The 17,026-nt window shown below is 41.1% G+C and overlaps 2 protein-coding genes across 2 annotated transcripts; one reads left to right on the top strand and one right to left on the bottom strand.

The window, feature by feature from the left end:
• Positions 1 to 1,964: 1,964 nt before the first annotated feature.
• LOC142946824 (transmembrane protein 69-like) lies at positions 1,965 to 3,497 on the top strand. Its single transcript, XM_076088383.1, has 3 exons — positions 1,965 to 2,079; positions 2,606 to 2,650; positions 2,732 to 3,497. The coding sequence occupies exons 2-3, from the start codon at positions 2,606 to 2,608 to the stop codon at positions 3,464 to 3,466; spliced, it is 780 nt and encodes a 259-aa protein (XP_075944498.1). The 5' UTR covers positions 1,965 to 2,079; the 3' UTR covers positions 3,467 to 3,497.
• A 787-nt stretch (positions 3,498 to 4,284) lies between these two features.
• On the bottom strand, positions 4,285 to 15,274 carry LOC142946823 (mitochondrial adenyl nucleotide antiporter SLC25A24-like). Its single transcript, XM_076088382.1, has 10 exons — positions 14,799 to 15,274; positions 12,410 to 12,536; positions 12,208 to 12,295; positions 10,394 to 10,505; positions 7,697 to 7,855; positions 7,088 to 7,240; positions 6,865 to 6,972; positions 6,307 to 6,474; positions 5,984 to 6,134; positions 4,285 to 5,272 (listed from the first exon to the last, which is right to left on the bottom strand). Exons 1-10 carry the CDS (start codon positions 14,976 to 14,978, stop codon positions 5,091 to 5,093), a joined length of 1,428 nt encoding a protein of 475 aa, XP_075944497.1. The 5' UTR covers positions 14,979 to 15,274; the 3' UTR covers positions 4,285 to 5,090.
• Between the last annotated feature and the right edge of the window lie 1,752 nt (positions 15,275 to 17,026).

Below are 17,026 nucleotides of genomic sequence, written 5' to 3'. Positions count from 1 at the left end.
AAATATATTATACTGATTAGTCCGTGTAGGAATGGATGTAACTGCCATTGGGCTTTTTTCACTACTCTTGTGTACAGACTTAAATATATATGTTGTTTCATGAGGCACTAACTTGTCTGGGGTTTAGTAAAGTATATCTTTCTGTAAGTCTGTGAATGACATAGCAGACAAAACTAATTATGGGCCTAACCTGGAGCCAATTTGACGACCTCTACATCATTTGACATAGCACAGTGAAATTTGAAACTTTCTTACCTACAGTTATCCAGACCTGGCCTTAAATGATGACAGCCAGCATGTCACTGTATGATGATGTTCAAAGTATCACTGTGTTAAGGCAGCCTATCAATAGTGCTGCAGCACTTCCAGCATTACACCACCTGCAAGTAAACACACACAAATATTACGGTCCTTACTTGGATGTAAGTAAGAGGCTGATTACATACAACAGTTTATTTGCATTGTGCCAAAATGAAAAGGGCCAACAGTCCGAACATCAATGTTTGCTTCTTATGTGCGTCGGTGTCAAAGTGGCAGCAGGCTGAGCAAGAAAACCCAAATGTCCTTCTCCCCAGCCACGTCTTCCCTGCCTGTTTCCAGATATTTGAATCCAAAAACTGCAGACCTCCTACCTGAGAAAGATGGTATTGTTAAAGACAGGACAGGCCTACGACTCCTTTTCAAACTTTTATGTCATGATGGTTGGATTGATATAATAAAAGAAAAAATATAGTCAGCTCTTCCTCAGGAAAATAGATCAAAAGGAGAGAGAGAGATAATTTACACTGTTAAGTGACCTGCAGGAGAATAAGGGACTCTGGGTTTCCACCAGCGACTTCTTTGCCTAACGATATTTGAAGGAGCAGTGGTTCTCCTCTGAGCTCCCTCCGTATGTCTGAGCTCCTCACGCTGGTCCTGAGGGTGAGCACAGACACACTGTGAAGAGCTGTCATTTTGACTGCTTGAAGCTTAAAGCTCATTATCGCTGCAGGGAACTAAATTACAGATGGAACGTAGGTTGACTAGTTAATTGGGGGCCTTGACTTTAGGCTCAAAGGCTTGGTGGGAAAATAGTGAAGCTCCACTCCGTTAATATTCACATTAAGCAACTATAGGTGTAAATGAAGTGACGTAAATATTTCCCTCCAAACTGTAGTGGAGTGTAGTGGAATTATAATGTACAAAATGATAAAACACAAAGTACCTCACTTAAGAACAGCACTAGCTAAGTATTTCATTTTTCTGTACAATTAAGTTTTTAGCTCTGTCATGTCTGACTCAACAGAGTTGGTAATGCAAAGAAGGCTGAAAGATATTCATCGAACAGGTAACAGTTTTCCTTTCAAAAATTAAACAGCTTAAATGATGTGTGAAATAATTCTACATAAATGATGTGCTTGCAGAACTACACCGTCCACTGTCCAAACAGAGCTGTGTTATTTGTATGTTTGTGTGACAGACAGCGTTGCCCAGAGAGACAAACTGCAACTGTGAAAACATGACAAGGTGTGAAAAAACTTACTTTTCCCTCGCTGGGAAGCGACAGAAGGGTGGAGACACAGAGGGATCAAGACAAAACCATTTTTTTCATGTATTCAAACCACAAGCTCAGAATTGAATTGATGTTGTTTTTTTTTATATGTCTTTTATGTTAAGCTTTACTTTCTATCCCATATAATATTAATTTTATAAACATTATTTTCTTGTATTTAAATTGAGTGAATTGGCCTTCAGACGTATTGGTGATTTTGCTGCATATTTAGGTAAAGTAAAATAATTATAACAATTTGGACTGATTAATTGGGCATGTTAATTGATGAACTAATGTGTCCAGTTCGCCACTATTTTCTTCGAAACAGTCCATGGAAACAAGTAACGTTTTTCATTTATTTTTCTTCACTGTGTTCTCGTGGAACCATAGATTCTCGTGGAACCATAGATTCAGGACGCCTCTTGGCGAACACGGAAGAAATAAACCGCGTACCGACGTGTTTCGCCCGTTTCTCCGCTACTAGCTGGGTGACCCCTGGGAACTGCTAAACACCGTTTGAAGTATGATGTCTCCATCCTGAGACGGAGGTAAATATGGTTCCCGTGTTTCAGGGCTGTGAGTTCACATTGCCAGCCACGTGCTAAGAAGGCTTCAGCGGTGTAACGTTAGCCGGTAACGGTGTCGTTCTGTCGGTTATCTTTATAAAGCAGCGCTTGTGTTCAGTCGTTACATTTGTATTTGTTTATGTATTGCTGTAGCTGTTCTGTGTATCTGTCTGAGCTGTAGTTGCAGTTAGCTGCCACCGGTACTTTAACATAAACATAAGCAGTGAAGGTAAACACAGTGATGACGGACTGGTTTGACTGGTTCCTGTTCCAGCTTCATGTGTTAGATTTGACAGAAAAACAAAGACTGTCTGTAAAAGTATTACATTCAAATTTTGACTGACATGTTTTTAGTATTTTTTTTTATAAAGTAAAATAACCATTAGTTGCAGCCCTAATCTATTTTAAATGTTATGGTTTTTACTCGTAATTTAATTTGCTAATTTTTTCTTAATTTTGAGTGAAATCTTTAATGTGTTTCTTAATTTTCTTTCATTTTTGTTTTCAGATGATGATCTCTGTTGTATTAAGAAGCAGCCTTTCAGCCCAGAAGGTAACACACTATTTGTGATTTAGTTTCTCATTTTAAAACTGAAACGTATTTTATGTGCTGATATGAATGTCTTGTCTGTAGGCGTGGCATTGGGCAGGTCCTTCACAGAGATGCTGGACATCAGCGCTGAGCGCAAGGCTGCTGTTCTCAGAAAGGGCCGACGGACGAGTCGGACCTCCTGCTCGCCTCAGTTCCACGAGCGCCGAGGTCTTCCAGAGGAACCGGATGAGTGCGGCTCCGTTTTTAGTGAGGAATCAACATTTCCACTCCTCTGCTGTGAAGCTGAAGAAGCGACCGCAGCTTGAAGCTCCCAGAGAGCTGCATCTGTTGCGCTACGACATGAAGGACTTGTGGAAAAGTCCCAAACCGGCTCTGTACCTCGGGTTTGCAGGACTAATCCCCTTCATCGCCCCCACGCTGCTCATGGCTGTGACAGAGAGCTACTTCCCAGAGTTGGCCTACGCTCAGTTAGCTTACGCCGCCTCGATCGTTTCCTTCCTGGGTGGAGCTCGCTGGGGATTTGCTCTTCCTGAGAGCAGCCCAGCCAAACCCGACTGGATCAATCTGGCCAACAGTGTGGTTCCCCCCCTGTTAGCCTGGGTGGCCATGCTGATGAGCGACAACATTGTTCCCGCAGCCACCATGGTTATTATGGGACTAGGAATCTCGCTGCATTACGATCTGTCTCTGCTGCCCACTTACCCCAGCTGGTTCAAAGCCCTTCGCTCCATCCTGACCGCCGTGGCGTTTTTTTCTCTCATTGGTACGCTCATAATTAATGGAATATACCCAGAAAAAAAGCTGTTGTCGGATTAAATAGTATGTATATAAAATGATAAAGCCACAATGTTTTTATGTTGGTGATCTTATTTCTTGGTATTGGATGTTTCCTCCTCTCTTCTGTCTCAATCACAGGTCTGTCTGGTCATAATCTGAACAGGAAGCAATAACATAATCCTGTCCTCAGACGGCTGTACAGCACGTTTCCTCATCGGGGCCTCACTTTGAAGCCTCTGTGTAGAAGTTGTCTATGTTAGTCCATCTTTCAAATTATTCTGATGAAATTGTTTTTGGTCAGTTAGTTGCCAGAATCAGAATTATGAATGCCGCACTTTAGAAGACCTGACGAAAAAGAGGAAGTTCTTGCTCAATGAATATCAAATAAATGCATTTCTCATCAACATAAGTACTTTGGACACTTACATTGGTGATTATTCAGAAATCAAAGTCATTATCAAAAAGTATGTTTCAAATTATTAAGCAGGTGAAGAGCAATTTTCTTTCAGTCCGTCCTTTTTAGTTTAATGCTACAAATTAGCGGAGCCACGTTGTCCTTTTACACGGCCGGGATCAGACGGATAAAGTCAGGAAGTAAAGTGGAGTAATCTGTGCTTAAAGCCTCGGGTCAAACGCACACCATCACATTACACAACACACAAGGCTCCAGTGAACTCTTGTACTCCGTTCAGAATACGTCTGGGTTTGCAGTACAAGTTTTCAGATTGAACAGCTTTTGAGATCACAACCGATTCATTACTTGCCTCGATATGTTGGACCAAACATTCATGACGGACATCGAAGGTATTCAGTCAAATGCAAACATTACATTTCAATCACTGTAGGCTGAAAACGTCTCACTTTTGTATTCAAATGTCTTTATTACTGTAAACACCAGCATCTAATGAACCAAGTATTGGATAGAAAGGCAAATAGAGGGTGAGGTCCATAGATAAGGCACATGAGTCCCATTCACCAGACTTGAACAAATGGACACACCTGTCTCAAACATACCAGAACGTCAACCACCAAAGTATTGCACTTTAAAAGTTTCCTCAGATTCCTTGGTGAAACCGCTCCCCACTCGCACAATATCACACAATATTTTTGGGAAACCGTAAACAAAGCTGAACGAGTGTTTGTGAGCGAATGGAAGATGTCGATTTTAGATATAAAGAAAGCAAAACAAGTATGGAACTTAGAGGAACATGTGACATAACAGGACCCATACTTAAAATAACCATTTTGACCCAAATCAACAATTAAACGACACAAAACAGAATGTTTTGAAATCAGAATGAACCTCCAAGTGTTTTTTCGTTTTTCAGATTCTTAATATCTACTTCTTTGGTTGATTAAAGTGAAAGTCGGTCGATCCAAACTGGGCCCCAAGACTGATCGTGCAGAACTGTGGGTGCAACACAATTTACACAAAGTCTTACAAATCCTTACAAGCCCTTTGTGAATACTGAAGACTTTTCAAAACTATTCTTTTATAATGGCTCAACAGTTTACTCAAAGTCCTGCAACGACTCCATCTGCAGTGCTTCGAGTCTTTGGTGACCGACAGGTAAACAAGCTCTTTACACGACAGTTTCCCTAATAAGTTAGTAAGTGACGTGTTTTTGAAACAATAAAAAGAAACCCTGCTCATCACCGCTGCCTACTTCTGGATACCCAAACTATCCCTCATGTTCTCATACACCACGTAGCTGATGCTGACAGCCGGTATGACCTTCATGAAATTGGGCAGGATGCCGCGGTAAAGTCCAAAGAAGCCTTCCTTTTGCAGAATCTTCTTCACCATCAGATTCATGGGTAGCTGCTCTGAGCCCTCGAGAGACGCTGAGAAACAAAGAGAGACATACCAGTGTCAGATAATGATGTCAGTGCTTTAATTGAATGTACAAGTATGTATTAGACCTCGAGTAACCACCCAGGGAATGCCAAAGGTATATTTCCATTTATTAATCACAGTCAATCTCTCAAAGTTTGTGAGCCATCTTTGAACCCATTATGAATCCGTCCCCACACTGCTGTCCCAAAAAACTGTGGGAAGGAAAATCTTTATGAACCTTTGGATATAACCAGTCATTTTTGGCCACTTGGGAGCAGCAGAAACAAGCTGTAAGCTGAACGTAAGTCTACTTTTCACCTTCCTTCTAGCCCTGCTTTTAGTCTCCACTAACTCCTGAAGGAAATATCAGGCTCTTTAGCCGCCAAATGCCTCACAATGCTCATCAAATCTTTGCTAATTTAGTCTGAGTGTTGTTTGGTGCTGGGCAGGTATACGTGCACAGTGTGTTTTTGCATCTTTATTTGCTGAAACAAGCTGCTTGCAAAACAGTAAAGCTGCAGGAAAACCAACACAATGACGTTATGTTTCACGCAATGTTAACTCAGTCTTTACTTTAGCTACGGTAGTGCAGTGCCTTTCAGTGGTCATTTCTCTATTCATTCACTACACTTTGTGTAAATCCTTCTGGGTAAGATCATGGGAGCAATGCGCTAAATCACAAGTTGACAGAATTTGAAATGGATTTCGGTTCTCTGTACCTTGAGCCTGCATCCTGGTGCGGATCAGAGCTAGAGGGTAGCTGGTCAGCTGGCCACACGTGCTGGAGAGAGTACCACAGCCAAGCAGCACCAGAATGCCAGGGTTAGCGGTGTCTTTAGCGTAGCGGGACAACCAGAGGTTCTTCAAGCTCTGGTGAGGACAAGGAAGTGTTTGTGCGTGAGAAAGGAGTATAAGTTGTATTTCACAGAATCAAAACGTGACATCTACAGTAAAACATACCAAGTGGAAATCCCTCACTGCTTCCAATGACAGAGGATGTTGCATATGGAAGTGGAGCTTTGTATGCACATTTTCCACGTACCTCGTACACTGCCAGATCGATGCCAGCGTAGGGGATGATGCCCAGAAGATTGGGAACGTAGCCCTTGTAAAACGCCTTCAGTCCCTCCTTCCTCAGGATTTGCTTGGCACAGTCAAACATTCCCGAGTACTGTCCGGTCTTCCTCAGGGTCAGGCGGGTTTTCATCACCTGCAGGGGTCCAAAGAGTTTAAGCGAAGCTGTTCTTCACCTGACAACACTTCTACTGACGCTTTGTAGCAGTCAGCAGCTTCACAATAAGAAGCAAGCGTCATTATTGATAGATTATGTTATCATTTTAAAAAAATCAAGGGGAAAAAGGAACCTGCATGACGTCGCTCACATTTTTTTTACTTTGCTCTTTATTTTCAGGTAAGACTGAAATAAGGAAGGATTTATTTAAGGTGAAAAATAATGTTCACAGGACAATTAATATAGAGCAGACAACCTTTGTCATCAAAAGGTATATGAAAATACATGTTCTCTAACCTGATGCCACTCTTAACACTCAGCTATCAAACAAACACAGATAGACCTGTACGTGCCTCCACCTCCGCTCACCTCCATGGGGTAGATGACAGTTTGTGCCGAGGCTCCAGCCAGCGATCCGGCCATGAACCTCTCGTGGATCTTGACCTTCCCTGGTTCACTGGACAGCAGCTTCTTAAACTAATGAAACACAGCGATAAGGGAGCATTGCATCACAACTCCATGACTCTTGAGGACCGTTTCAGTAGTGATAAACTTCGGCTGAAATTGCATCTTGTGTACTGTAATCATTTACCTGCTCATAGGCCATAAATTTAATGGCCGTCTCGGGGGCAATCTTCAGTACGTTGATACCGTTTCCTCTCCACAGAGACGCCACGCCTCCTTCTTTTACCATCTGCTTAAAACCACCAACCAGGCTGATTTTGTTGCTCTTGGAGGAATGCACCTGTGCGTGAAAAACACCTGCATTGTAAATCATTACTTTAAAAAGTAAGTGCATTTATACAGTATTAAAGGCAGCATTTAAGCTCCATTAAATACAATTACAAACAGGTTAACCCCCTTTAAATATTTTCCCTTTTGCCAGATTATCTACTGTAACAGCGTCTCCACATTCTATTGTAATTCTGTAGTATGTATGATCATATGTGAGATTATACTTTTTTGATGCCACATAATACAGCATATTACTATACACATACGACCAGTGTTAACTTTGCACCCTGCTTTAACTACACCATGTTTTTGATTGGTCTGAACGTTGCCTTTGAGTAAATTTCATGACCACTGTAAATAAAAAAAAACATATAACATATAATAAAATATATATTATTAAATATGTGATTTATTTAGAACATATGACAGACAACTAATAAAACCTTTTTTGAAGCGTTTCACACACCTGCATGAACACCTTCATCCTGTCCAGCGGGGCAGTTCCTGTACGGGACACGGCGCCGGCCATGGCCCCCGCTGACAGCTGCTTCCACCACATGCCCGTTGTCTTCTCCTCCTCTGTGAACTCATCTGGGATGGAGAGGCTGTCCCCAATGTCCAGCACCTACACACAACACAATATATACAAATCACAGTCAGAGACATGTTTCAAATACTGTGTGAATTGTGTCTAGTTTCTAAACAAGGAGCTGAGATTCTTCAAAACCTTCTCAGGGCCCTGCTGACTCTCACACTGATAGATGCTGACTTACTGCAGAGCCAAAATAGACCTGTGTGACTTTCACTAGAGCTTTGTATCGTTTCAAATATCATTTCAAGCCCATGGAAGTCTGCATTTTATATATTATATTTAAGTTAATTACAAAGCTCCGTAACTGAGCGATTAGCAGCCTCGCTGCCCTCAACTTAATTGCCTTGCAGGACTGAACAGAATGTCCTTATCCAAAGTCTTACATAACTACACGTTCATGCTGTGAGATCAATTGTATAACTGCACGGCACAAACCGGTTGTTTCATACGACAATGTGAAATTAAATGTAGTTCTGTCTCACTTCCTACTGCAATGTCATTTATACAGAGTTCAGTTAGATAAAAGAAAGCTGTGGATGAATCGTAATGTGATGTGAAGGCTTGCATTGATGATTCATTTAGAGCAACATATTGTCTTGTGCTCAGACTACTCCAGACTACTGGTGCTACAGAACTTTCTGTCAAACCAGAAATTTGAGATTTTGAGGCAGCATCGACATCACTTTACTCTTGAGCTGAGACTGCAAATGGAGTGAAATCTGTCTTCCTATAGATGCAGTGCAAACCAACATGCACATCTGTACAATGTAATAAAACAGTTCACAATATTACAGCAAGGAACACAAGCTTTTTGAAACTTACCTTATGTATAATCGAGATGTGGCGACTTAACGGAGGGACAAAATATGAATGATCACCTTAAAATATAGTTGAATTCAATGCAACTGGTCCTGAACACCTTGGTCTCCCAGTCTCAACAGAAACTGAACATTACATGTTGTTGTATTGGAGTGAATCAGAATAGCTCATTTAAAAATGAAACAATATACAAGCTAAAGGACTAAGGAAGGATATAACATAATATAAGTAAAGACACCCCTTACATTTTGTTAATATAGAATTGTGTCAAGGATATGTAGTGAATGGGACATTTTACAGTGGAAAAAAAGACAGCGCTCTCTAGTGGACAACGTGAATAATGGCAAGACTATTTCTTAATTACCATAAGCACATAATTTCTGCAATTTCTTGAAATTTATGGGCCAACTGACAAAATCGACCACGCAGATGTATAAAACCAAGTTTACACAACAACCTGGAATGTGAAGCTAAAAAGCCAAACCCACCATGTCCACCTCATAGATCCCCCCGTCATCGATGACAAACCAGTTGCCCTGTTGCTGCTGCTGCTGCTGCTGAGGGTGCAGCAGAGCCATGGCCATCTCAAGCCTTTGATCACGCCGCCGATCCAGTGCAATACAGTCCCAGTGTTGTACGAGCTCCCTCCTAAACTCTTATTTCCCAGACAGATCAGGATCCTTAACATAAAATGGCCAGTGAGACGTCAAGGGTCGGCAGATCCAATCCACAGCACGAGTGGAGAAACACCGAATCCAGAGTGGCCAGTAACCATCGACGTGAATCCTGGAGATGGTGGGAAGCTCTCCTGTCCTGAACTCTAGATGCACGTCCTCCCTCAGTGACCTGTCCACTTCCCACTGACAAACTAATCCACCTGAAATTAGCTCAAGTCCGGCTCAGTTTAGCAGCCACAGGTTTATTTGACCTTACCAGTGAATGGAGGCAGCTAACGTCAGAGATTAGCCATTGACTGGAGTGTCTCTGGCATGCAACCATAGTAAAGTATATGAAGCCAACTGTCTACATGTGAAATGTCAGTTAAAACACTAGGGTTTGAATATTATTTGTTGCAAACCGTTTAAGGGTGATACATTGTGTTTGATATTTATGTTCATAAACTATTTTGACTAAATTTCTAAAACGGGACCAGGAGGATCTCACTTGGTGTGATGAATAAATTGACTTGAGAAATATTGTTTTGGTGCCACTTCTAGACGACCTCTTGTTCCAAGCAAAGGTAATCATGAACAGGTTGAGACAAGCTTCTTTCTCCTCCTCCTTTTCTCACCTCTTCTCTGGAAATGAATGAGTCCAACCTGTTGACGGGGAGGTACTGATCTGTTGCCAAAGTTCTCATCCAAATCTAACACCAGCTGACAACAGCCTAAAACAACTTTCCCTTAAAGCACAATGGTTCTTAAAGCGACGTTTGGGACAGTCAAAGGACATGAAGGTTAACTGTTTGGCCTCTAAGTCTCTTCTCTTGAATTTCTAACGAGTGCTTTATTTTTCTATGTGAGAGCATCCAAAACAAATACCTTTAAAGTATTCACCAGCTCCATTCATTCAAACCAAAAGAGACATTAACAATAAGCTGAAGATATTTTAAAGCTTTAAAGTTTGGTCCACGACATGACAACAGATCGTATCTTACTAATATCCTTTAATATTCTCAGTTGAACTTATTTTCTTTTGTCTCCATCTTTGGTTGTAAGTGGCAACCCCCCCCCCCCCCCCCCCCCCCCTTACCGTAGAGTGCTTCCAGTAGTGGACAATCTCCTGCAGGTTGGTGGCTGGGTTGAACAGGAAATGCTCCCTCCATTCATTCCAGTCTAAAGTCATGGTGCCGTCCACATCGATACTGTACAAGGAAAGACAGAGGATAAATAATAATAATAATAATAATAAACGGTCCAATTAAGACTCAAGTAACTGGGCCCACGTATTGGCTTATATGTGCAAGAGTGACTTATGTTTTTTGTATTTCAGTGTTGGAGGGAGAAACCGCCAACTAGGGTTGGACACTAAATTATCGAATTTTAGGAAATGTGTATGTTTTACTGACCTAAACTTACAGATTTAGCATTTTTTTCTAAATTAGTTTGGCCTTTTTCATTAGAAGAGAGCTGACAGCAACTGATAGATAGAGAGAGATAGATAGATAGATAGATAGAGATAGAGATAGATAGATAGATAGAGATAGAGATAGAGAGAGAGAGAGGTGTGGGATGACATTAAACAAGGGCCTTCAACCAGGGTCTTTGTGATTACACGGTCAGCGACTTAAACTGCAACGCACCAAGACTAATTTTGCAATTTTCAATGAACACTGAATACCGAACAAAATAAGAACGGACAGTGACATCTAACCAGAAGTTGAAGCAACCGATCAATCTGCTGTCCAGAATCTTTAACGGGTCATAGTTGATCGGGACAAACAAAGAACACATGGAATGAAATATCAGGCACTAATACATATTTTGATATTTCATATTTGAGAAGATTAGATAAAAGTCACAGTTTATCTTCACGTCTCATGATCAAGCTCTCCACCAAAGAAAAGGTCCCACTGTACTAGGAACAATGCTGATACTCTATTCCAGATCCCGTTCACTTTCTAGACTGATTAAGCTCCTCCTTACTCCTGTTCAGTCAGACAGAGACAGAGAGAGAGAGACAGAGACAGAGACAGAGAGAGAGAGAGAGAGGACTAATGTCAACAGATAGTGGTGGTGAGGGAGCATGCAAACCAGAAGTAGATCACAAGTTACATCATTCAAACCGCCGCCAAATTAATATAACAGTGAAAAACTTTTAGCCTACATTAGGTGAATTTCTAAATAAGTTAGCAAACACAAATGGAGTAACTGAAATATTTCTGAGCTTATTTTTAGTACACGAAAATAAGGAAACCAAGTGTCTCCCGCTTGGTCTCTGTTACGGTCCATCTCTGTCCTCGTCTGCTCTGAATGTGCATCTTCCAATTCATTTCCTTCCTCCATGTCAGTGCGGCTGGCTGACACACTCATCAATTACTCTCTGTGGCTTTCAAACAAATCTGATTCACAGTCATGCACATCCTGCTTTACTTCTTTCTAGGTCTCTCTATAATGCGTGCTCCTGTACTTCTGCTGCTTCTCACTTTGACTATGCAAATACAGAACATGCAGTAGAGCTCACTGCGTCAACCTGGTCTGACGAGCAGAGCAAAGAACAGCAAAGACGTGTTGAACAGGATCCAATTCAGTGTAATGTGTTGATGTCAAACAGGCTCCTTCATTGGTGGTGAAATAGTATTTTCAAACGTCAGTCAGACGTCTCGCCAGCTCTTCATCATGTGGCTCCGTCAGCACCAGGCCAGGTCTCAGGCTGATCTGCTTATCAGTCCCTCACACTCGTCCCCTCCTTTAACATCTTTCTTTCACTTCTAGTTAAAGGTTCGTGAGGGTTATGCTTGGATCCAGGAACAAGACTTTTAACTCTCACCTAACTCTTTACAGCACACCAAGTACTGCAGAGAGGCCTTCCTATATTGTTAGCAGCTACAAAATAAGCAGACATACCTATGAAGGATCTTCTGCGCCTCCTCTTTGCTGATGTCCATTCCCAGATCGGCAAGTGACTGCTTTATCTCCATAAAGTCCACACGACCTGGTGAAAATATGAATACACAGTACAATCCCCAGCATTTAGTTTGACTCTTAAGGTAAATCTTCAGCATTGATAAACTTAAAATGTTGCCTAGATAAAATAATTACGGCATACCATCATTGTTTTTGTCCAAGCTCTTGAAGGTAAGTCGTAACTTCTTCTCGTGTTCCTTTAGGTACTTGGAGAACTCGTTGAAGTCGAGCCCGTCATCTTTGTCTTGGTCTCCAGAGGAAATGATTTTCTAAAGAAAACACAGAAACATTAGAAATCCAGTTACTTCACATCATAGCGTATGATAGTCTGTTGGCTGTCTGACCCCCTCACTGAGTGGTGGGAGAGGTTTTGGTCAATTCTGCCATATCTTCATCTTTTCACACAGCGGCTGCTTGATTCTGCCAGTTTGTGGCCGACTGTTTCTATATTTCCTGCTTTAATTTTATTCAGTTACATCTGAATTTAATCACGTTGTACTCATTTGCAATGTGCTATTTAAATAAAGACTGTTCTTGTTTGCAGAGGGATCATCTAAGATAAAGAGAGAATTTACACTACTGAAAGTGCACACAACAATGTGCTGATTCAGGATCAGTTCCTCGGAGGATAAACTGAAACCTGGACCTCGGTGGTGCTATTGAACGGTCTCAAGAGTCAGGAGCCATGTGGGTGCACTCCACATGGAAATGATTCAATGGAAAGAAAAAAAGCATCAAGAGCTGAATTATAGACACAACTAACCGAACGAGGCGTTTGGAAAAGCAGCCAGTGCGCATGTTTATTATATATATATATATATATATCATTATCACATAATTGCACAGATATGGAAAGCGCCTGTTTTACAGCACCTGGAATCAATGACCTCTCCTAAGCTTCTTTTCCTGACTCATACTTTTACAGCCATCACACTCACTGATGAGCGTGAGGAATGTAAGAGTATTTGATTGGCAAAAGGTGGGACCTTCCTCTTCGAGTCACAGCCCACAATAAAAGCTCACCTGCACCTACGGTTTGAATTGAGACAGTTTCAGACATTCTGGTGCACCTGCTCTTCATCTGCTCTGTACCAGCCTTAGACTGCTGTTATTTTGTGTAGAGAAACCAGATATGATTTCTTTTTTTTTAGTGCTGGGCAAATTAACGCGTTAATTTCGCGTTAACGCGTTAATTAATTAACGCCGACAATTATTTTATCGGCGTTAACGCATTTTTTAATTTTTATTTTATTTTGAAAGTCCGTTGCTCACTGGCCGCAGTGGAGGAAGTCTGATGCAGCGTGTGGGAGAAGTATAGTTAGATAAACAAAAGCAAGACAAGCTCACAAAAGCCACAGAGAAGTGGATACCAACTGCAGCAGATTAGTATTGATTAGTATTCGCGTCGCGTTTGGTGTGAACGCACCTTTAGGATCGCAACGAATGACGGCATGTATGAGCCTCAAGAATGAGCTCAGAAAGTTAGCGGAAAGATTAATGTGAGACAACATCCGGTTTCTTCAGACGAACATCCGGTTTTCAGAATATGATATTTCAGAATAAGATAAAGTATGAATTATATTCACATTAAGTATAAAACATGCTGCATATCGTGAGTTAAAGGGAAAATACACCTAAATTGTGGGTAAAGTGTCTTTACTCTTTGATCGCTGGGTAACCATCATCACCTCTGAGTTACAGCATTATATTGATGAACAGTAGAGCTGCATTCACATGCTCCGACTGTCATGAAGACAGACATTTTTGCTGAAACGTGCTGAAACATGTTATTCGTGTCGCACAGCAGTGGAACGTTTCACATACAGTCACACACTGAGCACAGATAGTGAAGAGATAGAACTGCTACTGTGTAAAGAGAATACTGCTGTTAAAAATAACCTTGTTTGTTTAAAGTGTTTACAAACCAAATGTTATTGCCCTTTTGTTCATACAGCAGTACTTTTAAAATAAGTGCGCAATACACTACTTTTGAATTCATTATTGAACTTTGCCATAACAATGCGATTAATCAATCAAAATTAATTAAAAATTTGAATCGTTGCCCGGCACTACTTTTTTTACTATCAGGGGGAAAACATGTAAGAAAATCCTGAGGCAAATGAGACTCAAATTGAGGTTCTGAAACTCTCTTGTGGGAAGTTCAACATGTGTATTTAGATTTAAATCAGATTATAAAAACTTCATCCAATATTTGATTTAATCCCTTATAAAAAAAACTAAAGCATAATCAAAAGATTAACTATAAAGAAAATATGTTTTAGCTGCAGACCTGAAGTGAAACACACAATAAAGTACCATGTATATAAAAACGTTACTCTGGGACAGTAAATGAGTCACTTCCTCTGAGGCCTGTACTTTATTGTTAGGGTTACTCCGGTGTGAAAGCAGACTAATTGCAATTTGCAGCCTGGCCAGTTCCTTCAGGAATGCAGTACTACATCCAGCAGGCAACACAAGTCTCTCTATGCGGCCTGTATGAGACTGGTTACTGTGTCCGTGGCTCTTCCTACCTGAGCTGCTCCTTTCCCGGTTTTGATGCCCATCGCAGCCAGGCCCGCCTTCAGCTCGGACACGTCCACTTTGCCATCCTTGTTGGTGTCCAGCTTGGCGAACAGATCATCGTACACTTTCGACGCATCGTCGGCGCACCGGCAGTCCGTAAAAAACAGCTTCCTTGCGACTTGATACATTGTTGAAGTGAGAACGAAAAACCACTCCTGCACACAAGAGACCAAATCGGGCAATTAAATTGCTGTGGAAACACACTCGCACAAACCCGATGCCTGTGGCTGGCACTTCTGGTTTGGAGCAGCAGGATTTCAGAGAGGTTTCCGCAGTGCAGCTTGGAGACGAAGTCGCAGCAGAGCCCTCATAAATTAACGCGGTAAAGAATCCGGTAAATTAGGCTTCACGTAGATTTAAAGAGGGCTGTTTGCGGATGAGGTAGGTTGACCGCGTTGAGCAGAAGGGTGGGGACACTTGGTTTAGTTCGCCCGAAGACATCCTCTTTTACTACGCACACACGCACAGAGACACACCCTTCAGCAGGATCAACATAGGCTGAGGCTAGCATTTCATACTGTATTTACATATAAGAGCCTACACTGTTATTCATGAGCAAGATTTTACTTCCTGCTTTTTCCAATTTATCCCAAGTTATCCTTTCTTGTGGGTTTGCGGTGTAACATCCCTCTAACACACACACACACACATGCACGCATATATGCATACATGTAGTAGTCTACCCGGAATAGCCTTTCGTCCCAATCCGAGCGGGCTCCAGCGGTCTGATTCAGTTTAGTGAGTCATACCCACAGGAATCTGGCAGCAGGAATCCAGGCAAAACATGTCCCCCAAACTTTTTTTAATGAGGCTTCATTGCTTTGAAGACGAAAGAGGCAGAGAGAGCGATATGGAGAGGAGGGGGGGAGACGATGGTTGTTCCGCGGCTACTTTAGGAAGACTTTGCACCTGGTATGCTGCAGACCTCATGAGCTTTACGTCAGGTTAACCTCTTAAATCCTCGGTTTGCATCGATGGTCTTTACAAACTCATGTTGTGCACAAAATAACTTCTAATAAAAATACCAAATAGTCTTTCTTGTGAATATTCAAGGTTCAGCTCTATTTTCATAATAATACAATACAGCATAGCCCCCTCCACACTACACACACATAAACGCATTAACAAATATTTAAATAAAACAGAATACTCAATAAATTAGAACAATGTATACATCTGCACTAATGTGTGTAATACCAGTGTAATTGTGATTTATATAAATTATAGTGCAAATTGAAAACTTTGGATATTGTGGGGGTAGTGAAAGAAAATGGCTTGAAAAATGTCAAGTTTAATAAGATTGTCATGGCACTGCCTTGATTGTACCACGAGATGGCGACAAATATTACATAACAGCAGCTGGTTTTACTTCGTTGTTGTAATCTGTCCAATCGGTGCTGCTGTTGCTTTCATTGACCGCAAGGGGGCGACGGAGGGAGGAGGCGGGCTTTAATAAACCCCCATTAAGTAATTTGTCAATACTGCACATCCGTTTAATCCTGATCTATTTCAAAATAAAAAGAGGGACACGTTTCAATTTAAATGACATGAATCCAGTTTTAGAAAGTATCTAAGTACATTTTCTCAAGTACTGCACTTAAGTACAATTTTGAGATACTTGTACTTCACTTGAGTATTCAATTTTATACCACGTCATACTTCTGCTCCAATACATTTGAAATATTGTACCTTTTAATCCACTACATTTATTTGTTAACTTTAGTTATTGCTACTTTGCAGATTGAGAATAATGATACGAAATATAATCAACAAAAAAAAAGTATTATTAACGAAAGTTCAGTTTGTGAACACAAGCTACTCTAAAAGCCAGAAACCAGGTTAGACTCAAACGTTTGATGTCATTCAGTATAACGTATGGAGCTACTCCATAGACAATATATAGGAGACTGATTTTGTGGACCCACAGAACATTTCTTTTCTTTTCTATACCCAAATGAACTTAAATCTATTGCAGTGTTCGCAGTTCTGACACTGAAAATGTCCCATAAACTTAGTATTCCTCTGGGTGCTCTCATACAACATCTTTCCCAATTCAGTTTCAGATTTTATTCTCGATGACTTCAAAAAATTGAGTTTTAGCACTCTGGTTTTGGGATTCATTGTTTACTAAAGTTTTTGAACTGTCGTAGATCATACAGTATATAGGAATAACGTT

This window comes from Anarhichas minor, unplaced genomic scaffold (assembly GCF_050575085.1).
Source record: "Anarhichas minor isolate MPS153535 unplaced genomic scaffold, ASM5057508v1 ptg000010l, whole genome shotgun sequence".
NCBI lineage: Eukaryota > Metazoa > Chordata > Actinopteri > Perciformes > Anarhichadidae > Anarhichas > Anarhichas minor.
The sequence above is the reverse complement of the archived record's forward strand: the minus strand, read 5'-3'. Positions and strand labels throughout refer to the sequence as shown.